The sequence below is a fragment of the Sprattus sprattus genome, assembly GCF_963457725.1.
Source record: "Sprattus sprattus genome assembly, chromosome: 11".
In the NCBI taxonomy this organism is placed as follows: Eukaryota; Metazoa; Chordata; class Actinopteri; order Clupeiformes; family Clupeidae; genus Sprattus; species Sprattus sprattus.
This window is the reverse complement of record NC_137909.1, coordinates 12,944,903-12,971,600: the sequence shown is the minus strand read 5'-3', so window position 1 is coordinate 12,971,600 and position 26,698 is coordinate 12,944,903. Positions and strand designations below refer to the sequence as shown.

The following is a 26,698-nucleotide window of genomic DNA, read 5'->3' as shown; positions in this document are numbered from 1 at the left end:
GCATATACACATACAACAAATCATATTTTTGTCAAAAGCGCATGCACGTGCGTGTGCACACACACACACACACACACACACACACACACACACACACACACACACACACACACACACACACACTCACACTCACACTCACAAACATTTTCACGATATGTAAGGTATGCACAGTAGGGCTAATGCCATAAATAAATTGGTCGGTTTAATTTCGAGGACACGCTTGGTTCATGCTAAAACACTTCAACTGGCCGGCCTCTACATTTGCCCGCTCGGAACTTGTGACATTGCCAACCAATCAGGGTTCCGCTGCAGCCACTTTGAAAGGAGTTAGATGGAAATTACCTTCTTGCTTGGGCAGCTGAAATTGGCGATGTAACCTTTGAGCAAATTGAGTTGTTATTTTTTTTTCATCAATATGACTGCTACCTTTTCAAAGCCTCAAAGGCCAAGTTCAGTATTGATTTACAATTCCTGTTTAAACTGTTATCTTTTAATGGAGCCATTCAAGTGTATTTAGGCATTTATTTTTAAGGAAGACTTGCTTCCATAAAGAACCACCAAATACCTAGTGAGAGATGTCAAATTGAGTGTGTGACATTTCTGGCCTGAGGAACATTCTTTAGTCGATAAGGCTCCACAGAGACATTTTAAGAAGGAGATATCCAAAACAGAGCCATTTCCCCCTATGAGAAATGCTTTATATACAAATACCACAGATGCCACATTCGTCATCTTATTTCAACAATAACCATACTCAAGAGAGCTTGCTCCATTTACTTATTAACTTGTACATAATAAAACACTGAAATGTGCTTGTGCTTTCAATAAGAACTCGCCGTTAAACCAGGTAGGAATGATTCATAAAGTACGATACATACATACACTCTATAATGTAGAATACAATCCAAGAGGAACTGCTTTACGTGAAGAAGTTCTAAAGCTTTATTCAAGGCTCATGACTAATTATGTTTATATGTTTATATACATATGGTACATACATACAGACTGTTACTGCCTGTATCATACACCTAGACGTCACTCAATCAGTCTGGATAAGATCTCTGGGACGAAAACAGACTAAACCAAAGCACTACTTCCAGAAAACGACATGAGTTTATATCCACAGTATGCCTTTCAATAGTACACATAGCAATATCCTCTATGACATTTAGTGGACTTGTCGTGTCAGTGAGAGAGAGAGAGAAGTAGAGAGAAAGAGATAGAGAGATAGAGAAAGAAAGAAAGAACGAAAGAAAGAGAAAGAAAGAGAGAGAGAGAGAGAGAGAGAGAGAGAGAGAGAGAGAGAGAGAGAGAGAGAGAGAGAGAGAGAGAGAGAACTTCAGCAAGTTTACGTTGAAGTGCGCTAGCCTGCAGTCATAAGTCGGCTAATTGATTTCACTATATTATTATTTCCCCTCGTCCACTATTCTGTTTTAATGGGATTTCAGCACCAGCCAATAGCACCGCTACCACATGCTCAGGATAATTATCTTTTGAGTGTTGGGGCTATTGCACGACCAAAGTAATGGAACTTTCCAATTTCCTAAAAAAAAAAAAAAGAGAGAGATTTATGCATTTTTGGTAATTTCAGGATTATTGATTTCAATTTGTAAACTGACAAATTGATTGATATCGCACTCACAAGGTCTGCACCTGACCTTTGAGGCACCAGGAGCTCTGTAGAAATGACACAGCGTTAACTCGAGCACCTGACCGGTATAAATCAGGCTGTGGTCCATACAGTGCACGCAGAGGGTCCATTTAACTGCTCTTCATCTGGTTATAGCATGTGACATCACTCTCTCCGTGACAACAGCTCACGGGGGATCCTTCAGCGTTTTCACGCTCGTCCCCTTGTCTCCTCACAAGGGCGAATGTTAGGGTGTGGATGTAAAGGAAGTTAAACGGGTTCATTAAAACGTGTAAAACAGTCTTGGCTCACCTGCACTCAGCGCTACATTAGCATGCTAATGATCCATACAATGGCCCAGAGAGGCCCTGAAACATAGAGAAGAAAGGCATCAACCCCATACACACTGTCCCCCCGTCTTAAAGCCACAGTGGCAGAATGCAACTAATGCAATGTTACAGCAAAAGCCATTTCAGAGCACAAACTATGCCTTGCTAGAGGAAGTCATTTTATTAAGTGCAAAAAAGGAAAAGGATAGTCCAATTGATGCCTCATGTGCCTGCTGATCATGTCACTGGCATGTGCTTTAATCACGCTTAACAGAGTATGATTGATGGCGCTACTATGAGGAAACCACAAGACCCTAAACACACAAATCTGGCCACTCACATAGCAAGTTCATACTAAATGAACCAGGCTACTCACAGAGCATGTTCATAATTAACAATGGGACTCACAGGATCCAAATGATCCTGCCTACAAGGGGGAGAGGAGGCTGCTCACGACTGGCAAGTCCAGTGTAGCCAGACAAATGTTAACATATAGGTCTTTACATACATGTGTATTAATACACGTATCGAGAGAGAATCTATGTACATACTGTATGTTAACATAGTAGGTCTATACATACAGTACATGTATGTTTAAGTCCTATACATTAGATACACAGATATGTCAAGAGAAAACCATGGTGAAATGTGGAGTAAATGTGGATGTGAACTAACTTCATTACTTTTTATTGCATTATGAGAATTTTACATTTCTAAACCAACCCACAATGTCTCCTGAGGGCAGTACTGGAAGGAGGACTATAATTCATTGCCTAAAAGTCAAGGGAAAGCAGAAGCTAGGTGGGTCTTGAAGGAAAAGCCAGGAGGAGTAGCCTTGCTAGAGTTGGTTTTCAATATGTTTCTAGTTTAGAATGTCCATGAGTGGACTTTCATCACATCTCGTTTCACAAGGCTTCTATGTGGTTAAAGACAGGCTGGGTCTGTGAAGACTGTGTGCCTCAGGCTCTGCCTTTTGCCACGTGCCAATCTTATGATGGTATCCTGGTGCTTGACTTCTATCTCCCCTCACCTGCCTTGGCCCTCTCGAGAGGGGCAACTTTAAGAGGTTTACCCCTTCCATCTCCGTTCACTCGGCCACTAATAAGAGCTTACGGAGAGTACCCTTAAAAGGATTACTTTAACGCCAAAGCCCATAAAAAAAAATTATAAATAAAACACATCCATAACAGGAAAGCTGTCTAGAACAGACTGTTTCATCGAAGCCTTTAAATGTTTCAGCAGGGGAGAGGGGACAGGAGAGGCAACTTCCTTTGTTGTCATTTCTTGGAGATGACAAGATTACCCCTGACAAACTGAGCCTCCACTCAGCCAAGGCACAGGGGGACGTTCTAAACCGGGTAATATACCGACAGACACCTTAGCCATTAGAGATGAGTCTGCACTCACCCTTCAAGCATATACACTCTTACTTCCAAACCACACTGGAAGGTGTGTCTTGCTCTACAGACCTCAGTTTAATCTCATAAAGGACTAAGCGATACAGCTCTTCCTACCAAACACCATATACTTGGGAAAAGACAAGGCACACTTTTGAAAAAGGCTGTAAAATGTTGAGGGACACAGATCGTATTTGCCACTCACTATTAGGTTTGGATGGTATCAAAAGAGTGCAGGAGAGTTCATTCAGGCACGCATTTACACTGAATTTGAAAATTCCATGGAGTCTATCCTTTTTGCCTCACAGTTTTGAACATTTTACTGAAAATCGTTAGAGAGATGGAGTGGAGTAAAATGTGATTTGGAGTCAGAAAGTTGTTACTGGAACTCATAAGGGGAGTGGGTCTGCGAGGAGCACCAACTTGCAAGTTTTCAAGGGAAACTTTATGAAATTAAAATATTGATGAGATGATTTCAAGGCAGTCCTGTCACAACTAATAATAACTGCCTTTGTGCCTCTCAAGTTGTGCAAGCTTTAAATTGATATGTCTAAAAGCAATATTACTAGAAAAGTCTTTCTACTTGATCTGTTATACTTGCCTGCATACTTGGTATAGTTTCACATGTCCCTATGGGGATATAATTAACATGTGACAGAGAAGGGGGATGTGTCTCAATAAACAGTTATTATTCCAGCAAGAGGACATGGACTGAATGTAGGGTGGAAAAAAAGAAAAGAAACTGCAGTATCAGTGTTTGGCTTTCATTCCGAATGACTAACTGTGCACAGGCCAGTCAAATTACAGCATGGTCTGCCCTCTAATGACTGGACCATCCATCAACGGGGGAAGCAGCAGTCTCATCAATTTAATTGGTTTACAACCTCGGCCTGCCCCAAACTCCCTCAGCCTCCTTCCCGCACCCCCTCACCTCACCTCGGCACTCGCCCTGCCTTTATAAATCAGCCACCGAGGCTGCTATTCCTCCCCCTTCGCAAAGCAGCCGCCTCAAATCAAATCAAACAGGCCAGGGAAACAGTACTGATGTCTCTATCTGTCTGGAGGGGGTTACATCCTCAAAGAGACGAATGAAGCCACTGCAACCGCGGGCCATGCGGTTGGCAAAGGCTGCCTAGAGGCGTGACTTCTAGGCTTTTTTAAAGTACAGTGTGGAATATGGCTCCAGCAGCAATACGGGATCTGAGAGTGCAACATTATGCTTCAAAGTTGTGGACTTGCACAAATACATAACACAACATACAGACTAAGTTTAAGAGAGAAAACAAAAGTGTAAATATGGAAACATATCGGTAGATAGTTAGGGGGGTGGGCAGGCGGACTACAGAGACCTAGACATAGATAGACAGGCAGACAGGTGGCGATAGAGAGACAGAGAAACACATATTAAAGGCACAATATGCAACAATTATGCTTCAGGATTAGGGTTAGGATAAGCAGTTTAACCTTAAAATAACAGCTTAAAAAAAAATGGGGCGCTACAATGACTTTTAATATGGAGAATTGCGTCCGTGCCAATGGCATAGCAGGGTCGATAGGCATATAACTGCCTGCTGTAGTTTTGCCTGCCGATGCCCGCCGACCTGACTTTGATTACCTTCTGCCGATCTAGTAAGTAGCTTATTTGCCGTCTTGCTTAGTCTTGTGTTGCACATGATTGATGTTTGACTGTGTAAGGACAGTCGTTGAGTAATTAGTTTGTCATAATGTCAAAGTCAGCACATTTCAAGATATTTCGTTAGTTTTAGCTGCTAGCATACCTTTAGCGAATAGCTATTAATCCTTAATGCACCTTTAACATATGAATAGATATACTGTTTAGAGTAGGTTTGAGGATAATAAACTCACCATGCACCCCGTAGAGTCCAGCCGGCGGTCAGACACGCATTTGAAGTTCTTGCGGCAGCCTCCATTGTCCTTGGAACAGTCTCGGACGGGCCCAAACGAGGCCAGCAGGTCATCCACTGTCTCAAAGTACGTCGACATGATGGCCTCCTCCCTGCAGTTAGGGCAAAACATGAGCAGAACTTAACAAAGGGTTGGCTATACATCAGTTCTACAATACCCTTCCTTCAGAACTATGGCATGGTATATAAATGGCCACTTAACATAATGTTCTACGAGAGCCTCCTTCTGAATAGAACCTAGACAGGACTACTCAAGAGACCAATGTTCTCAGATCAAGTTAATTAATCAATACTCTGATGCTATAGTTACCTATGTGTTACGAGATGATATCAGGATTTTCTCCTCACTGCCAAGAGAGTAAGGCCCTTAAAGATGCCATCTAGTAATTGCATATAATTTATGAGTGTCTCCAATGGCCCAGTGAAGGTGTTACTAAACATTTTCATTAGCTCAGTGGGTATATGACCAATACGCAATGTCAAATGAAAATGTCTCGCAGGGTTCAGCAGGCTACCATGTGTGACTAATAATAAAAGTAATGAGAGGTGGTTAATGACTCAGTATCCCCCATAAGCAGCCATGGCCTAAGACAACTGGAAAAGGATGAGCATCGTTTAGAGGCTAAACAGCAAGAGAGAGGGAGATAGAGAGAGAGAGAGATAGAGAGAGATAAAGAGAGAGAGAGAGTGAGAGAGTTAGTCATATTTTTAGGGCAGATAGTTGCCAACTGGATTGTAACAATTTCTGGGTTGTTGTAGTTTTGTTATACTGAGCCTGTTTGCTCCATTCAGTAACCATTTTAGTGGACACGGGAACTCAACCGATTTATTTCTGACTTGTCACAAACTTGCAGCAGGAGAAATAAATAACACAAATAACTGATCTAATCGCTGTTGGCGTGTGGCAGGTGGTTGGGTGTTCATTGCTGAAGTTGTAGCTCATTACGGTCCAAAGTGAAAAGGCTGAACAGACAGCTGTGTTGACAGACACAGAGGATGAGCAATGGGCAAGGACTGTCCTTACTGTGGGTATTGTAACCATGCTAACACTGTCACTGCCCTTATTATAACCATGCTTACTGTGACACTGTCTTTATTATAGATATGATAACCATGCTAACTACGGTATGTCACTGTTGCAGATATTATGACCATGCTAGCTCTGTCACTGTCATTATTTTGGATATCATGATCTTCTTGTCTTGGTCACTGTACTTTTTTATGGATAACATAACCATGGTAACTCACTGCAGGTATTATGACTATGCTAAGGTTACCACTGTCATTGTTGTGGATGTCATTATCATGTTGTTAACTGTCTAACTGTCCAGATTGTTGATCTTAAGACCCTATCTGTGTCACTGTCCTCAGTCTAAATATAATTGCTATGCTAACTAGCTCACTTTCCTCACTGTTGATATTATGGCCATGCTAGCTGTCTCACTGTATACATTCTGAGGGCTTGTGAAAATTAATGTGAAGGTCACTCAGGATAATTGAAGATAATTGTAGTGTGTTGCACATTAGTGGAGCAGAGAAACTCATTAGGGCTTTGTGACCAGACGGTAATTAATGCCAATCGATTCATTATGGCACAGTGACTTATTGTCAATATACTCATATGGTGAACATAGGAACATGTAAATGATGAGATCATAAGTACAAACATGCAGATAGATAGAACAAATGCAGTGGTCTGAGTAGAGAGAGAGAGAGAGAAAAACGAGAAAGACAGGAAAAGATAGAGAAATATAATACATTGTGACTATCTAAATTTAAACTGAAATTGATATGATTGTAAAGATACAAAAATATGCCTTCATCAGCCTTACAACTATTTATCATATTGTGTTCACTCTTGAAATACAAACATAATAATAATTCAAAAAATGTAATTCTAGTTCTAATTCCAGAAGAGAATGTCAGAACAACAGACACTATGCCAGCTTCTCTCTCGCCAGTGAGGCCCTGTGTGCCAAGCCTCCATGCCAGGCGAAAGAAGACAGAACCAGATGGGCACGGGCAGACATAAACATGGCGAGGGTTATTACTGATACGCCTTACTGGATGTTGTCTTCTAGCCCCCTGCCCTCCCACAGGCACCCCTTGACATGATTGGACGTGATTTCCCATGGCAAGGGTGCGGGCCAAGGCGTAGAACTGGTTGGCTGTGATCAGGCTGTGAGAAGGATTGGGGATCTCTGCACAGGTGATGGAGGCTACTTTGAGGGGAATTAAGAACTAATTAGAAGTGTAATGGCATGTAATTGAGCCGTGCTCTATCCAATGTTTAATCTGCCCAAGACGTGAGCACGGGTCCATGCAGGCTCTTTAGAGCCAGGCAGTGCATCGTCCCTAACCCCAACACACACTATCAACATACACACACAGATAATTACACACACAGCCACACTCAGTTACAAACACACACACACCCACACACTCAATAACACACACACGCGCACACATACACACTCACTCACTTGATAGGCCCACTAATGATCCAGACCAGTCATTAGAGGACATCCCCACACAGCCAAGGCCTAGGCCAGGACTCTCTACCTCCCACACCCCACCCACACGTGTCTCCTCCCTGTCCCTGCTAATCATCCAGAGAATGGCTTGGGCAGGCTACGCTTGGCCCAGCCAGTCAGATCTCCACACACACACACACACACACAGCCTCTCCTCAGGACTTTCATTTCATATCAGTCCATTCAGGGAGGAGAACAGAAGGCCCTTAAAGGGAGCATTACAACACTGCCATAGTCTTTAAAAGTGCATTAGGAAAGGGGCTCATTTTGGCTGAGAAATAAAAAGCCAGCTCATCGCCAGATGAAGCCAACATTAACCCAGGTAGATCCCTGCCTTGATTCCACAGAGATCCAGAGGAGGCTACACATAAACAAAAAGGGGCAAAAAATAGTGGAGACAAGCTAACATATCAGGGAATGAGAGGTTTGAAAATATTCCAATAAACCACCCAAATAAATGTGATATAGATATGCCCTTGTCTGGAAATTGCCAGCCCCTTCACTGCATTTAATTTGCTCAGTTGGTCTGGCAAACTACTCAACAGCGGTTCACTTCAGTCACGTAATTGGACACGCCTTTAACCAATCAGACCAACGATACTATACAACGATACAACGATCGGTAATAAAGCAAACACATATTTTTTCTGTATGAATTGTTCCAGGGCAAGTTTCGGTTCTGTTTTCAAAGAAAACTTGCCTTATTGAAGTTTTGCGGTGCTTCGGCGGCCACCATGTCCTATGTTTAAAAACTATCTTTGCCGTAGCTTTTGTTACATAGACGTGGTTATTTTAAATCCGCCAATGGCGCGCAAGGTAGCCAAAAGCCAGTTTGTGATTGGCCCCAAGGATCCTTACAATGCTGAAATGAACTTCTATAGAAAGTTTGCCAGACCCACTTCTGAGGCAAAATCAAATTGGCCGGAAGAAGAGGGGCGGGACTTCCCAGACAAGATATGCCCACCAGTGAGTATGGAAATAACTACAGAACGGAAAGCAAACAAATTGTAAACAAATAAGTGCCATAATGCTCAACTACTGGAAGTTGTAATTCGTTTATTTCCCCCCTTTTTCCCTCATCTTCATGATTTGGAACAAATTGGCGATTGGATTTTATACATCCACAGTACGCACACAAGCACACACACACACACAAAACATACACACATACACACTCACACACACACACACACACACACACAAACACACACACCCTCCACAGGCAGTAGTTAAAGAGCAGCAAGGAAAATGCAGCCTCTTACAAATCAACCAATTGCAACCCCTTCAAACTGCAACCAGACACACACACACACACCTATTATCACACACATAAGCATGTTTGAGCTAAATCTAGCAAATTACAGCCACAGACACATGACACAAAAACAACACAGGCTTCTGTAGGTTTGTGTATGAGGGTGCGTGTGTCTATGTCTAAACAACTAACTAACTATCTAACTAAAATAGTTTATCTGTCCCACACCTATGCAGATCCAAGATTACGGCAATTGGCAAGCTGTAAATGGTGACTGGCTATCTGTGAATCGTGATTAATGACATGTGAGCCAATGCAGATTCAATTATTTCATAGACTGAATATGGCTACCCTTCAGGACTTGTTTTGCTTGTTAACCAAGAGCAGCAAGGACATTCAGTTTGATCTCATTTTATTTCAGTAGGTATTTGCACAAGAATAGACCAGTGGCAATTCAGTCAGACCTCTATTTATTTAGCTAATTCTGTTTGTGGCTTTGGCCTTTAAATATCCTGGGAGCGGTTTTTCCCTGTTTTTAATTGAAAATGAAAGTCATAATTGTAAAATCTACCTATGACTTGTTGCAGGATTTATGGTAGGGAAAAACCAGGAGAGGATATTCACGTGCTACCAAGCCGTAGCTCATGTCACCCTCGCATGATTAGTCCTAATATAATATTCGCCCATCCCTCTCAAAGACACACACACACACACACTCACACACAAATACACAAGGCATGCAGAGGTGCACGCATGCAAACACACTCACACACACACACACACACAAACACACAACAATCTGATGCTCATTACTGTCATATGCCAACTCATTTGCATCAGTTCTCCTCTTCCTGTCTCTTCTTTTCCTTATACATTCTTTTTTTTCATTTTCTTTCTCAACCCACGGGCAGAGAGACCTCCATAGGAATGCCTCTCACTTATTATGTCTTGAACCATGGGCACAACTGAGTGGGCTCACAGGAGGTGGTTTGTACAATTATGGGCCGATTGTTTTTTTTTATGTTGTTGATCCAATGGCAATTTATAAAGAGCGGAGGTGTCATTTATTGATGCTGCGTCTGTGGTAACAGACCACAGTGACGGGTCATGTTCAGGGCTAATTGGCACGCCAGCATTGATTGGCCTCTCTTGTCACAGCAATGTGATGGAGAAGCCGCGGTATTGCAGCGTCAAGCTCTATCCATTAAGTTTTAGTGCTAATAAAACACATCACAGTTAGGAGGCTGCTACTGCTGCACAGCATCCACTTTATGAGGAGGAGGAGGGGGAGGAGGAGGAGGAGAGCGGTAAAGATGAGAGTAAAAGATGAAAAAAAAATATTGTTTGCAAAGAAACACTCTCTCGCTTTCTCTTTCTCTCTTTCCATGGCCATCATACAAAGTTAATTTGAAACTGAGTGAAGAAAAACAGTATTTTGTTACATCTTATGTATGGATGTTTTTGAAGGTCCCTTTTTTCTTGATGGTCAGAACTCTGAGTCTCGATTCAACCAAGACCTTAAAAATACTGAATTTCCTCTAATCTATTACTCTTCCAGACGGACAAAAGAGAGTTCGGAGAATTTGTGTGCGTGAATGCGGTGTGTATGTATGTGTGTGTGTGTGTGTGTGTTTTTATGTGTCTGTGTAAAAGTAGGAAAAGGTGAAGAATAGTGGTATCTTCCAAAGTGCTCCAGTGGCTGGCTGTAACTGAAGCCCAGCATGACTCACTGAGAGGAGCAACCTCCCACACACACACACACACACACACACACACACACACACACACACACACACACACACAGAAATCACTCAATGACTGCGATGCCACACACAGGAGTGTGTGTGACTGCTTCTTGTGTGTGAACATGAGTGATGGCTCCATGCCTTTTATCGTTGCTCAATGAAAATAATTAAAGGTGAGACAAAGCTAAAGTGTCAGACACAGCGTGACAATTTTTAGTTTTTCCTCATCACCCATAACCAAACAAATAACTGAGTGAATGCATTTCCAAGCAGAACTCAAGCAGAATTACCTAGAATGGTGGCTTTCAAACACTGACTACAACACTATCAGTGCATGGTGCTATTTTCTATCTATCAGTCTATCTGTCCTTACTGAGGAAGTGCACACAAAATACCAGGATGTGTTTTCTTGTGGGCGGAAAACAGTGGAGTCAACGAGTGGAGTACATAGCCAGAGTCCGTCTTTTTGCCATAGACAGTTCAAGGTGTATATATACTGTATGGTTGTAAGCCTAAGGTTTTCTTGCTTCAGTCACAAACACAGATCCAGAGAGAGCTGCAGAGGAGCTCTGTAGGGGCCAGAAGCGAAATAAAGCTCCCAGAGTTATTAACAAAGGGCAATATATATGAATACATTTAGCTGCCCATGTTTACCCATACCGGCAACTATATGCCTACATGTTTACATCCCCAGCCAAGAGACAGTCCGGATGTGTGCACGCGCACACACGCGTGCACGCGTGCACGCACGCACGCACGCACGCACGCACGCACGCACACACGCACACACACACACACACACACACACACACACACACACACAGGGAGAGAAAGATAGAGATAGAGAGAGACAGAGAGATAATTCCCCAAGAATACATAGAGTGGGAGAGAGAGAGACAGATGAAGAGAGAGAGAGGGAGGGATGTTAAGGGAATTAAATGGAGTTAAAAATTATAGTGAAAGTGAGACGGATAAGAGACAGAGATCGAATGGGAAAGACTTAAGAGAATATGCATGAACGTGCATGTCTGTGTATGTGTGTGTGTGTGTTTATGTATCAGTAAGTGTTTGTGTGTGTGCACGCGCACAAAAGAATATGATGCCCTTAAATGGAATGAATAGAGATCCTTCAAAGAACCCTTTGGATGCCCCCACACTGTGCAAGCAAAGGAAGTGAGCAAAGAAATGACATGAATGCCTAAAAAAGTATGAAAAAAAAACAACACACAAAAACACAAGAGAAAAAACAGAAGGAAGTGAAAGAAGCAGAGGGAGTGAGCTATCTATCTCTTTACAGTGATTGAACACGCAGCTTTATCTGGTCTGCAGCGGCAATGGTGAGTAGAGCTGAATCCGTTGGGACACTGTTTCTGTGCACCGACGGCGACAGTGACGTCATCAGGCCCACAAGGGAGGCTGTGCATCACCACGTCTTAGGTTTCACATGCAGCTGTGCGAGCAGCGCGCCCCTAGGCGTACGATAACATCTGACTTCCTGTATACTAATCTAGGGATTTGGGAAAGACACGCTCCGCTCCTCGAGATAGACTCAGTGCCCCATGCCTTTAAGGAAAACACATTTTCTTTCTGTGTGTTTCTTTTCTTTCATTGTGTCTCATCTTCCTGACCTGAGGATGGCAGCTGGGTGTGAAGGTGAACAATGTTGCCTAATGTCAATGATAAAGAAAGAAACACATTAGCCAAGCTAATATGCTAACATGGTATCTGAATTGTAAATGTCAAATGTTAGTCAGTCACTGCATGAGCAATGGTGGGTCCATCTACTGATGTGATGTATTGTCGGCAGTAAGAGCAGCCACTGAAACAGTGCATTATCAGTAACATATGGCACTTTCAATACTAAATAGTTAAAACCATTTCACTTTACTTGTGGCCAGTCTGTAATGCCGGAGAGAGGAGGTCTGCAAGTACCAATATCATCAGACAAAATGTATTTAATAAGTCACTCTTGGCTTTCTCTGTACCTCAAGGGAAAGAATGAATATGCATCTAAATCAAGCCCAACATTAAGCCCCCATCTCTTACCAAGATAAAAACGTGAGAATATCATAACACACAATTCTGTCACACAATCATTTACTGAGGTGGGCACCACCAACAGCCTTGATTTAATTCTGAATGCCCATCTACCCTGTAAAAGGTGTTGCTTAGTCGATGTCAATTGCACTAGATCAGTTCAGATGTGTTCAGATAACATCAATTGTATTACCATATTCTCAAAGCTAAACAACTAAAATGTACTCAAGTTTTCTAAGTTCAAGCAAGGACATACAACAATTAAGTAAGGTAAACTTGGTGTATATGAGTATCTGTCATAATGTGCCTGAAGTGTTGCTTGCTACAGGCTTTTAAGACTCAGTCTACAGGGAATTACCAAGACTGTGTGTACCTGTCTTTCTTGTGCTAAAGGTAAACTACAATACTGTCAGTTTTTGCAAATTAAGATGACTGTAATATCTACTGGCTTCATTTGTTTAAATTCAACGTGTTGAGCCAGTGACACTAACGCAAACTTTGTTTGATGGGCAGTTGTTCAGTTAGTTTGCTATGTTAGCTAGGAAATTATCCATCACAGCATAACTAACCTTACATATCAAAGGTTTTAACTTGCTATAGTTTTCTCTGTCTCGTTAAGGTCATTTTAAATTGAAGCAACCCACTTACAAATCTATTGTCGTTTCACACTGTTAAGAATCGACAAACCCCACCTGTCGTCCCCACTAACTATGCATGCTATTCACTGTGCAGTTCTGTGACCCAGGAGACATTTTTAAAAGAGACACAAGGAGAAATACATGGCTGATCCCAGAGAAAAATAAACCTGTCAGTGTATGCCTATTCTAAAGTCATTGCAGCAGGTGTTGTAAAACAGTGACATTCAACCGATCATTTTCATAAATGTAGAGGATACCCATGGTAGAAGCAGTGTTAATGTCTTCCAGTAATTTTATGATGATAAAAGACACCGACTTTTATCATGATGATAGTCCCAGCATCTCTCATATTCTGTGTGCAGATGATTTTGAGGTATGTATTTCGCTAGGGGCATCTTGGGAGTTTTCTGAGGTTCATTTGTTTACAGATTTTATTTTGGACAGCATCCTCAATTTAAGTCAAAATTGTTCTTTGTTCTCCCAGAACAAAGGAGGCCCAGGATAATGATATCCTACCTCTACTTGAGAATCCTACCTTGAAAACACTGACATGAAGCACATGTCCACGACAAAATTGAAAACATTGAAACGGCTACCCTCCTGATCTAATTCACAATCTTGTTGAAGGTATTGTACCTGGCACGGTGCTTTGATCTTTCCATTTTGAAGATGTACATTACACTGACTGAACTGAATGATGCCCTTAGGAGATTTACTTACAAATGGACTTTTCTGTGTAATGTCCCACATTTGGTTCCTCAACATTTTGCCGTAGAACGTAAAAGCATTGCTGGAAATGCACCCAAAAACTGGGTCCTTCTAAGGTTGTTGCCATTTAAAATTGTGTAGAGATACAAGAGGATGGCAAGTTGTCATTGGACATTGTGGAGCTTATTGTGTTTTCAGTCCATCTGAGGAATCGACCTTGATTGCAAAATATCTGAGCATCGCCTGAGATTTGACCAACTTTGTCCAAAGCATTTGGGAGCATTATCCTCAGATGATCCAAGTCTTTGGGATACTTGAGTCGTAATGGACTATGCGGTTTTATGCCAAATATGGCTTTTTAGAGTTGTTAGACATACTATACATCCTTTCTGTGAAACCCCAGATGATGTTGTCATACTGCCTACACAGTGCTGCTTTCACGAGTATCTCAAAGGTTTCATCAGTCTCCTTGGACGTGTTTGAAACATACAGGAAACATGAAGAAAGCATCCAAGCCTAAGATTTCTGCAGTTGTCATGGAGTCAGTTATGCTTTTGGAATGAAGAAATTATGTGTTAATGGCTTAACAGACGGATGGCCTAATTGTGTTGAAATTCTTAAAATTGTATTCATTAAGAACAGTCAGTTTCTTTGTGAGGCCTCTTAAACTATCTAACTAACTATGAACACCTTAGGTAATATCCGTTAGGGGATACTAGAGATGTACATTATCTTGAGCAATAACAACTTGGTGATACCTATTCCTTGGCAGCTTATAACACAGGAGGTAAGCACATGGTTACTCTAAGGACACTTATTTGTAGGGGTGGGACTCTCTTGGCACCTCACGTTTCAATTTGAAAACGATTCAGAGGTCAACTATTCGATTTTAAATCGATTTTGTAATTTAATTATTATTATTTTTTTTAACACATCCATTTTATGTTGAAATGCAAGCAGCTTTTTCTCTAATAAAGCAAATAAAGAAGGTAATTCATCTGTTGATTTTCTTTAATTATACAACACAAAGTAGGAAGTGATTTTAGACTCTGAGTTGCAAACTCAAATGATTCAATAGTCGAAATGCATCGATAATTGTTTTATCGGTTTCAAATTGATAATCGATAATCAATCAATAATTGCATTTCAACATAAAATGGATGTATAAAAAAAATGATTATCAATTCTAAACCGATAAAACGATTATCAATCCATTTCGACTTTTAAAACATTCGAGTTTGCTACACTTCCTACATTGTGTTTGATAATTAAAGAAAATCAACAGATGAATTACTTTCTCTATTTTTTATTAAAGAAAAAGCTTTTCCTTGTCACAATTTTGACTTTCTATGAACAATCCAATAATCGATGCAGCTTGCATTTCAACATAAAATGGATGTGTAAAAAAAAAAAAAAAAGTATTTATTTTTTATTTTTTAAATTACAAAATCGATTATGAACTTTTCTGAATCGAGAGAGAATCTTTTAAGAGAGAATCGAGAAAAATCGAATAATCGATTTTTTCCCCCCAGCCCTACTTATTTGGTTGTTATTAAAGGTTACTTGGATGGGTAGGTTTGAATATCTCTTATTGCATTCAACAAAAATACACCAGATAGAAAGCTGTACTCACAAAGCTGCTTACTTCAAACAGTTTAGGCACAAATGTATGCAATAATTAGTACTAGTGTATTTTATTCAGAGCAGTAGTCATTGCTTTATTTAAATCTTTCACTGTATATCAATTTAAGAGGAATAATGTTCACCTCGATCCCCTCAAAGGATCAAATGATCCAGTCTTTTGTTGATCTCCTTTTTTACTCTTTCCTAGCTTGCCACTGTCCACAATGGCTTTGCTTGTAATGCTTCGAGTGTTTCTGGCTCAATGTTACATATTAAAACAGACTTTACTATCTGGAATATTAATGACTGTAGGAGAACTCCTCACTGTTGTAAAAGAGGCATTCAATATAGAAGAGGAGTTTACCCTGCAGTATATAGACAGAGATTTCAGAGACCACTTCTTCTCTGTAACACTAACTAATCTCATTGAACTAATACTCAAAAGTCATTCAGAAGGCAGCTTTCTCATTTCACAAAGTATTAACACCAAAGAGACGTTGGCAGAAAACATCTACCAGCAAACAGTATATCCACCTGGTGCATGGCTTTGTGCTGTGGCAGAGGCTTTTCTCAAGCATTATTGATGCTTCAAAGAACCAGGCTTGGTCTCTGGTTGCTATAGTTGGCTGTCAAGTTTAAAGTAGCAAATGGGGAATTATAGAGCAAAACTCAGAAGCCTTAGATTTCCAGAGGTCTCAGTCAACTCCATCAAACTGAAGCAACTTCAAGATACATCTTTTGCCAGAAATGTAAGAAGCCAAGAAAAGCAGAACTTAATTATCTCCTTCCTCATCCAATTGGAGAGACACAGGGAAGTCTGTTGAGTGAGGGATCAAATAAGAGAGACAATGCCAAAATTGTTAGTGAAAGAAACACAAAGACATGTTCACTGAGAAGACCAGAGGTAGTGTTCAAGTGCCCACTAGTAGCAGAGGTGAAAGAGATGGCCAGCCTTGTGCAGGCTTTATATAGCCTATTAACGCTTTTGTTTATTCAGTAAAGGCTGGTGTTGTGATTCTCTTATATTGAAGTACTCTGATGTTCTAATTTATTCTGAATTCCTGTTAACTTTTTCCTGTTTTCAAAACAAATGATGTGCTGCCTAACATATGGATAGATGAACACAGAAAAGTCCAATCCATAGTTTTGAAATGTCAGGACTGTCTATGTTTGTGACCTGATTGGATCTGCCTTTTCACGAAAGAGAATCCTAGTTATCTACTTCCTTCATGTACAGATTTAAACCAAAAGATGGTTGAATATCCAAAGTACCATTAGTTGTACCGTACCATTTGGGCCTCCATGAGTTGTATGGATATTTTTGTGATAGAAAGAAGAGGTGCCCTAGAGGAAGAATGTCCAGAGCTGCTTTCTTGGAGCTTGATGATGCAAACTGGCTCCAAAGAACTAATTGGAAAAACAAATTGTTAAGCTAGCTGATTAAAGTGTTTGAGCAGGGACGTTTGTTTGAAATGTCGTAGGTTTCTGTAATAGGTTCTTGACAATTAGTTTGATGAAATTGAGGGTGAAACCTTTCTTGGCAAAGCTCCAGCGTACCATTAAACTTCATGAGTAATACAAAAAAGTTTGAGTGACATTGCTTATATAGTTCTGTGTTCTCATTTAGGCCTGGTGGGATATTCATGTGTTTATAGTACATTTACTATTGCACATGTCTTTGTTGATATATGCCTGTTTGCATACTCTACTCAGAGAAAATGGATAGGGGGTTTCCCCCACACTTTTGGGGATTTTTTTTCAAATTTGTATTGGTGGCACACCTCATTCCTAAGCCATTCATTGACATTACATTGCTTCTAACCTGAAGATAGTCATAGTGGGGGGAGGCATTGGAATGCCAGGCCCACATTTCGTATAGTATTTTGAAAGAATCAACGTTTCATTACTGGATGATCATCTCGGGGGCGTTAAGTCATGATCGCATACCCAAAAATGTGCAGCAAGTAAGATACATTCCAGCACTTCGACAATAACCAGAGTTTCCACGCTGTCTCTAAGTGTTTGGCTTAATTTTCAGTACCATGGTGAGATACCTATTGTCAGTAATAACTCCGACACCTGTAAAAAACCTCACTTTTAAGTAATACAACTGATGCTGCTGTACGTTTATCTGTATGTTCTATTTAGTGATATGTTATGTTAAGTTATGTAATGTCTTGTCTGTATACTGTATACTACTTAGCTCTAAGAACTGTTTATCTGTTGTTTATCTGTTGTGCCTGTGCACTTTATATGCTTCACTGTGGGGAGAGTGGGAAACGTTCTTTCGACTGCTTTGTATGTTCACATGTGAAGTAGTTGACAATAAAGCTACTTTGACTTTGACTTTGACTTTAACATGAGCATGGTACGCACTTCAAAATACATGAATTGGAACACATTGACATAATTACAGGAAGGCTTACACACAAACCACACATATTATTGATAAATACAACACACATATTCTTAGAATTTAAGCTAACCGTCGCAGTGTAGTGCTCCTTCTCCCATACTGCACTGCGGTCCCACAACAACTCAAGTCCGAAGTCGGCAAGACCATAAACGTAGAATAGAATAGCGGCAGCAAAGACCATAGACCTAATCATGTCTATGGCGAAGACCGCTAAACAGGGGGACCTGACTGTTCCCATATTCAGGAGAAGGAGACTGAATGCTCTCTTGAGATGGCGAGAGATTTGGACTTTAGGGAGTGCCTTACATTACAAAGACTAGCCTATTTCGCGGTATAGATAAACATCGGACAAAAAGTAAGGAAATGTGTGTTTGGTAATTTATTTATTTTTTTATCAATGCCTCTGGGCAATAACTATTATACCATTGGAAAGCCTGTTTTAATTTGTGTAAATGCTGCCTGGTCGCCTGCATGCGCGCGATTGATATAGCAAACATTAAGGAGAGTGACACATGCACGCACATTTGGCCCCCCCACCATTGAAATCATTCCGGCACCGCTGGTTCAAATGAATGGCTGAGGGATTGATGCATGACGTTTGATGTTTTAGGCATGTATAACCAGGTTTATTCTTTAATTTAACATTATTTATTTATTTCATTTTTGTTTGTGTAATGTATGATAAACACCCTAGTGCTACTGGCATGGTAAAAAAAGCCAATTTGCAGTTTTGTTTAATAGTGTTTATTTAATAATCACATTATTAATCTAATTAATTTTGGATTCTGTATTTAACTGAATAGATTTTTGCTATGCTAAAATAACGTATGTAAAAAAAAAATCCATGCAGCATGTTTAAATGCTTCTTATGATAGTTCTTTCAAGTGGTAGAATCAGATTAGATTAAACCCACTACAACTATAAAGAGAAATTAAGTTAAACCACCGTGTTGCCTTGAGTCAAGTAAAACAATGTATCCAATAATGGCATGTAAGTTCATTATACTTGAACCAACTTAAACCAACATAATATAAAAAATATTTATGCAGCATTTTTTGTATTTTTTTTTTTTTTTTTTAAAGTTTCCATAGTTTTTAAAATGTATGAGACTATCTCGGGTGAGTGCTGCACACATAAGTGAAACATTATTTGTCATGAATTATCAATGACATTGAAATAAATGCAGGCAGTTTGCCCTGAACACCTGGGTATAGTGCACTTTTAAAAACAGTTATCAAGGTTGGTCTTTTTAATAGATTTTTGCAGACCTGTGCTCAATGAGCCTCTAAGGTTGATGAACGTCCTTGTAACCTCACCGAATGCATTGTGATTCAAAGGTTATTATCAGTGCTTCCATTAAAGGAACATCATGCAACCATTTCCAAAAGGTATGTCATTATTAGCAACTAGTTTTGACATCATCTTAAAATTGTATGGTACATGGTCTTATAGAGGACATATAAACACTGTATTCCCTCAAGCACTGAACAGTTCTCCGTTCTGGGCCAGTTTACCCTGCACAAATTTAAGAAAAGCTTTCACAGCACGAATTTGCCGACGATACCCCCAAAGGCAACAGTAAGCAAGTTAGCAAGCTTGTATCATTGGCAGCTAGGCTGTAGGTGGAGTTTGTAGTGTTTTTTGCATGCCTTCTGGGTAATTAGCTCGCTAGATTAAGGCCAACACTCCTTGTTGTTGCTTTAATTAACATTTCAGGGTAAATTTACTAATTTGATAAATCACTTTGGCATTTCTGCACTACTGAACACCATGGCAGACTGGATGTGTGATAGATAGATGGTAAGAGCCTGAGCAGACTCCTAGATGAGGGCCTATTATAATGTAGCCTTTATACAAACAGGACTGCAGGAGAAGACACCTACGCCCGACCTGAACTTAGCTTCTTCATCTCACTACTTATTGACCCAGGTAATGCTGCCAGGGATAACTGGTAACCACGGAGATGGGTCAGGGACACATGGTAATCAGAAGGACAAAGGACACAGGAGGGATGTGACTGAATACCACAGGAAACCAATGGAAGAAAAAGAAAGAAAGAAGAAAAAAAAAGAAAAGATAGAAACTGCAGTCACAGGGGACAAAGGACTCAGGCAGCTACCTGACGTCCTGCTGAGGCTGCCAACTCCAATTTCTTGTGCTTTAAATCAGCGTGTGTGATGTTGTTTCATGGCAGGGGAGGTTCAGGTGTGTGTGAAACTGTTTCATAGCAGGGAGGTTCAGGAGTGTCTCCATGTGATGGGGAGTGATAACACTGAGGCTCTGTGATTATACTTTACCTTCTGGAGCACAGGTGTTCTCACCAATCCACACACCACATGGGGACACGGTAGATGTAGACACAGACACAGACACAGACACAGACACAGACACAGACACAGACACAGACACAGACACAGACACAGACACACACACGCACCATTGCGCTCTCACACATACACACATTGCCTCTCTTGCAATTTCTCCCTCACACCCCCATCTCTCTCTAACACACAGACACAGACACAGACACAGACACACACACACACACACACACACACACACACACACACACACATACACACACACACACACACTCTAGGATACTTACTAATGCTTCTTGGCAGTTTAATGCATTGGAAGTTGTTTGTAAGTACTGTCTCCATCTCTAGTCCTAATCGCCTTCCATCAAAGGTGTCACAAAGTAAGATGTCAATAAGGATTGACAGAGAGGGAGGGAAGAAAGTGTGAGTGTGTGAGAAAGAGAGAGAGAAAGAGAGAATATAGATCAGTATAGACTTTAGCAAAGACAGAAAGATAACACAATAGTAAACAAGAGAACGAGAGAATAGAAGAAGAAAGAGATAGGGAAGAAAGATGGTAAGAGAGAGATAGCGAGAGAGTGAGAGAGGCAGAAACAGAGAGAGATGGAAAGCAAGAGAGAGGGAAAGAGAAAGAGTGCCAGAGCGGAAAGAGACAATGCTAAGCGCAGATCTGCAGTGACTAGTAATGAGTTTAGGGGGCCGTGGGGCTGCTGTCTTATTGGAGGCGTCACCTCTAATCCGCCTTTACTGGCCATTCTGCTCCAGCCTCCCCCTTACACACACACAGAGACACAGACACACACACTTTGTGCGCGCACACACACAGATAGGCACACAGACACACACACACACACACACACACATGCACATGTGCACATTCACACAGAGACACAAACACACATACACGCACACTCACACCCCCACACATACATACAAACAAACACACCCCACCCCCACCCCCCCCCCCCCCCCCCCCACACACACACACACACACACAGTGCGTCAATGGCTGAAATGTGTGTCTGTACACTCAGCGTCCCACTCTGTTGCTAATAAGCCTAGCTGAATAATAAACAAGGTTGATACAAAACACACACACACACATGGTAGCGCACAATCATCCCACCCCGAAACACTCTAAAACTCTAATGATGGCGAGCTGCGAGTCGTCCTCCACCACTGCCTCACCAGTAATCCTTTCCGCCAATCCTGTTTTTGTGCCTCCTCTTTGAATGGCTCTTTAAGGGAGCTTGAGACATATTACAATACATGTAGGAACTCACTTACTGGGGTTAGCAGAGAAGAGAAGAGAAGAGAAGAGAAGAGAAGAGAAGAGAAGAGAAGAGAAGAGAAGAGAAGAGAAGAGAAGAGAAGATAATAGAAGAGAAGAGAAGAGAAGAGAAGAGAAGAGAAGAGAAATAAAACGGAGAGAAGAGAAGAGTAAAGAAGGGAAAGGAAGAGAAGAGAAGAGAACAGAAGAGAAGAGACGAACAACATTGTCTGGACTGTAAGGGAAATTAGGTGGTTTATAGCACTTAGATGCACCTAAAGTGGTTTATTTATTTATTATATTTTCACTCTTTCTTTGCAATGAATAGATATATGTCTTCGTTGAGAGGGGCAGGTCATGAGCGGGCCACCATGTTGCCACTAAGAAGGCCAAAGACAAGTACCTTAGTGTATGTGGCTGTGGGAATAATGGTCGTACCAGGCACTCACGAGTGGATAGAGCAGTCAGGCAGGTTCAATAAGAGACTGTCCTTCCTTTAATTGTAGCAAAAAAATTGAACCGCTTTGTTAAAGTTGAGGTTTTGGGATAGGTCTTGAACATCATATGGTGTTCCATTACATGCACAAAGGTACTTGATCAATGTGTGGGAATGAACTGAAGGTACATAGAACAACTTGGAAAGAATACGGCTGCACTTTCATGTCCTCCAATAGATGAAATGTGTTGGGCCTTCAAACCACAGATGTCCTCCAATAGATTAAATGTGTTGGGCTTTCAAACCACAGATGACTGGAGCATTTTACATTCCCCTCAGCGCCAGGTCTTGAGGGCTGTTGCCCTTGGACTGGAGCCCTCCATCATGTGTAAGGCATACAGCCTTGTACTGCTGTTCTTTATCAAATCAAAATGGACGCCCACAGGGGCTGCTTTCTCTCCTCAGATTGGCCAATGACCCCTCAGACTTTCAGGTGGGATTCTGTTAACTATTCCACTGACATCATGACAGAAAGAAAAGGGAGAGAGAGGAGGTTTTAAAATGGTCATGGCAACTATTTTTCACCCTTCTCAAAAATGAAGGTTCCGTCTTTAACTATGAATTTAACCTTAAAGCAATATAATCTTTGAGTGTAGCTTTACATTCAGTTTCACTCATGACTATAAGAGTTAAATGATGATATGATTAGATATACAGAGAGGAGGAAAGGGTGGCTAATGGCTCTCTCAACTCAAATTCAATCAAATCAAACAAAATCAAATGGTGTTGAGAAACAGGTACCTTGTATTGGTACCTCATATTTCTGTGTTGATGTCATTGATCTCTCTTTCAGACATGATTCAGCTAAAGATAAAGCTGGTCTGAGCTTGCTGCATTTCTGGTCACCTTAGTCACCCATCCCTCCGGCTGGACTGAGTGCATTTCACCTCATTTTTCCTATTAGGAGTCATTTACTTAAACTGCAAAACCCAGTCTCATTTAATGAACTACAATACCCAGGAAGCATTAGCTTATGGTGGGCGTGCTCACTATCATACTGGGTACTAATTGAAACTCGCAGGAGAGTGAAAAATAACTTGAACACCAAGGGCCTGATTTACTAACAGGATTGCGCCCATTTCAGGCGTAAAATAGCGGTCGTAAACATAAAACGGTATTTACAAAGGAGGCGCATTTGAGAAGAGGCGCATTTTTACGCTTTGTGGGTGTAAGCCGCAATGAGGTGGGAGGGTATAAGAAACGTGGGCGTGAGGCGCAAATATATGGGAGGAGAGAAGTTAAGTGCGCCTAATGATGTATTGCGTGGTATTTACTAAAACTGCCTGGCTAATCTCTCTAATTTGCGGGATAATTCTCCGCCTCATAAAAGCACGTCTTAACCAGGAAGCGCATTTCCATTGAGTCTGAAAACGTTGATATGGCAGCAGTTATAAGAGCAAGGCGAAGACATAGATAGAGACAGCACACAGAAATATTTTTTTCAACTCGTATAACACTTTTTCAGTTAAGCGAACCACAAATCATTAGACGGTACAGGTTAACCAGCCACTCAATACTTCAATTACTGAACCAGATCAGAGACGACATCGAACCCTCCAACCGGCGATCACATTCCATTCCATCAGTTGTTAAACTCCTGACAACATTGCACATATTGACATCCGGCAGTTGGTATATATCAGCCTTCACTCAGCCAAATATTCACCCAGGTACTCGACGCATTGCTACGGCGCACTGGTCAATACATTTCCCCACTGCCATAGCTGAAATTAGAGACATCAAACAGGACTTTTTTTGAAATTGCAAACTTTCCAAACGTAATTGGAGCCATTGATTGCACCCACATTCAAACAGTCCCACCTTCAATCCACGAACACATTTACCGAAACAGAAAGCACACATATTCAATGAATGTCCAGGTCATATGTGATGCCAATATGACCATTACTAACGTGGTTGCCAAATACCCTGGATCTGTCCATGACAGTTTTATCTTCCGGAATAGTGCCATCTATCCATGATTGAGCAACGGGGACTTTGGAGAGGCCTGGCTACTTGGTAAATTTATTTGTTTCAGTGGGGATATATTGTAGTGAACCCATGTCCCTTGTAGAACTTATTTATCTCGCCATGTACACATCCACTGCACGAAAAGCAAGATTATCGGGCCCGTATACGCTGTGATACAGCTGCGAATGATCACCATTCCTGGCTGATCGCGGACATTCCCCCGAAATATCCGTCTGCCGCATACGAACGGAATTTCCCGGAAAGGAACCTGCGAGGGGAGGGGGGCCGATGTGTTTAGCATTCTCACCTCCCGCTGACAGAGGTGCGAAATGCTCTTATTATAAATGCTCTTGTGATGAGACGGAATGAGATTCTGTCTATAGGTCAGCTTTCAACTGACAAAACGTATCCCCTCCCATTTACAGCTATTGCCCCATAAAAACGAAATTAAAATGTACACGATAATAATTTAATTAATATTCTGTCTATTCTGGGTTATCACATTTCTTGATTCGCCTTCCGTTTTCAGAGTTCTGTCTTTAGGGTTTTGATTTCGGGGATATCACGATTCTTGCTTTGCCTTTCATTTTCAGAGTTCGGGGGTTGCAATGTACTTTCGAGGCTGTTCCACTCATATTCCGGAGCTTCCACTCTGTAATGTTCTTGATATTCACTTTTGGCATGTAATTATACAGAGTCGGGCTTACTCTGATATTGAGATGGTCAATTCGCAACTTGGGACATGTTTGCCACTCGCAAATATCTAACCTGTGTCTTTTCAGGTAGATTTTAAAAATCTTACGCGAGCTTCGCGAGATCCGAACCTGCGCTCTTCAGGTTAGTGGTACTGTGTACCTAATGGTGCTGTTTCTAACCGCTTAGCCACCTTTGCTGGTAAGGATCTAGCTCGTCGGTGCGAGCAAGTACCTGGTTTATCATTCCTCCCTCCTCTATTTCTCTTCTGTTACTGGAGCGTGCAAAATGGGAATTGTTTAGTGGACTTATGTGACGTTTTAATTATGTTCACGTAAAGGCGCCCGAGGCAACATTAGAAACTTTAGACTCGAATAATAAACGTTCAATTTCTAGTCTTTTTTACACGTAGTAAATTTCAATAACACCATACCATTACATATAGACATTCACAGTGGTGTAGTGGTCCCTGGAGAAGTGGGTATACTCTTTATTTATTCATACAGCACAGGATAAACACCCTGTTTTGAGAAGTGGGTATACCCAATGCTGACTGAAAAATTAGTGGGTATACTCCGTATACCTGTGTATACACTGGACTACACCACTGGACATTCAAGGAGCAAAGATGAGACGTCGTTGTGTGGTGAGAACTGATCAAAAAAATCGCCTGCCTTCTGTTTTCCACGGTAGATCGCATGTTATGCTAGAAATGGCTTAGCATGGGTGGGATGGGGAAAGATAACACCTTTCCATCCAGACGCAAATTTAGCTAATCGGAATCTGTAAGTGGTTTCCAGATATGATCTTTCTTATTTGAAAAAGCAGTGAGTTAGCTGTCTTTCTTTTTTTTTAACTTTTATTTTTATATGGATTTTCCAACAATGATACACAAAAAATATGCAAACAAACCATACAAATCAAGACAAAATACTCACACAAAACACAAGGATCAAAACAAGACACAAAAAAAAAAAAAAAACACACAAAGCTTATAGGTCCTTCCATTCAGTCACAATGCAACAATTCTGTCTTATTCAGATGTCATTACTATGAATAGTAGTGGTATCACCCTCATCCCTTCTGTAATAATTCCATTTCTCCCATTTTCCTTCAAACTGATCAACCTGCATTCTCAGGGTATGTGTAAATCTCTCCATGTCGTAGATCTCCTCCACAATACTCAGCCACTGTTCTTTAGTAGGGGGGTCTACTTTATACCAGGCCCTTGTAATTGCCTTCCTGCTAGCCAATAATAATACTTTCACCAGGTATTTATCCCCTCCTTGCACCTCCTCTTGTGGAATGTTCCCCAAGTATAATACCAGACAAGTTTTTGGTATCTCATATCCCAATATCTCCCTCAGTACACTCCACACTCCCTCCCAGTATCCTTCCATCTTTTGACATTTCCAAAACACATGTGTATGGTCTGCCTCCATTTGACCACACAACCTCCAACATGGTTTCTGGTCTGGAGCGTATCTCCCCTTAATCTTTGGTGTTATGAAATACCTCATGATGTTTTTCCATCCAAATTCTCGCCATATCCTAGAGCTGGTGGCTGAGTGTTGGCCCTTGCACACATTATACCAGTCATCTTCTGTTATTTCTATTCCAATTTCTTTTTCCCATTTTTCTTTAATATAAACAGTTGAATTTCCCCCACTGGACCCTAGAGCTTGGTATAGTGCTGAGATCACTCTACAT

At 41.1% G+C, this 26,698-nt stretch overlaps 1 protein-coding gene across 1 annotated transcript in view; it reads right to left on the bottom strand.

Moving 5' to 3' along the window:
• The window catches only part of astn2 (astrotactin 2), a gene marked incomplete at its 5' end in the record, with an annotated part of 356,313 nt that overhangs the window by 128,913 nt on the left and 200,702 nt on the right, over positions 1-26,698 (bottom strand). The window contains one exon of the mRNA XM_080847054.1: positions 5,223-5,373. Coding sequence (XP_080703180.1) covers positions 5,223-5,373 — 151 coding nt within the window. The remainder of the gene's footprint in view (positions 1-5,222; positions 5,374-26,698) is intronic.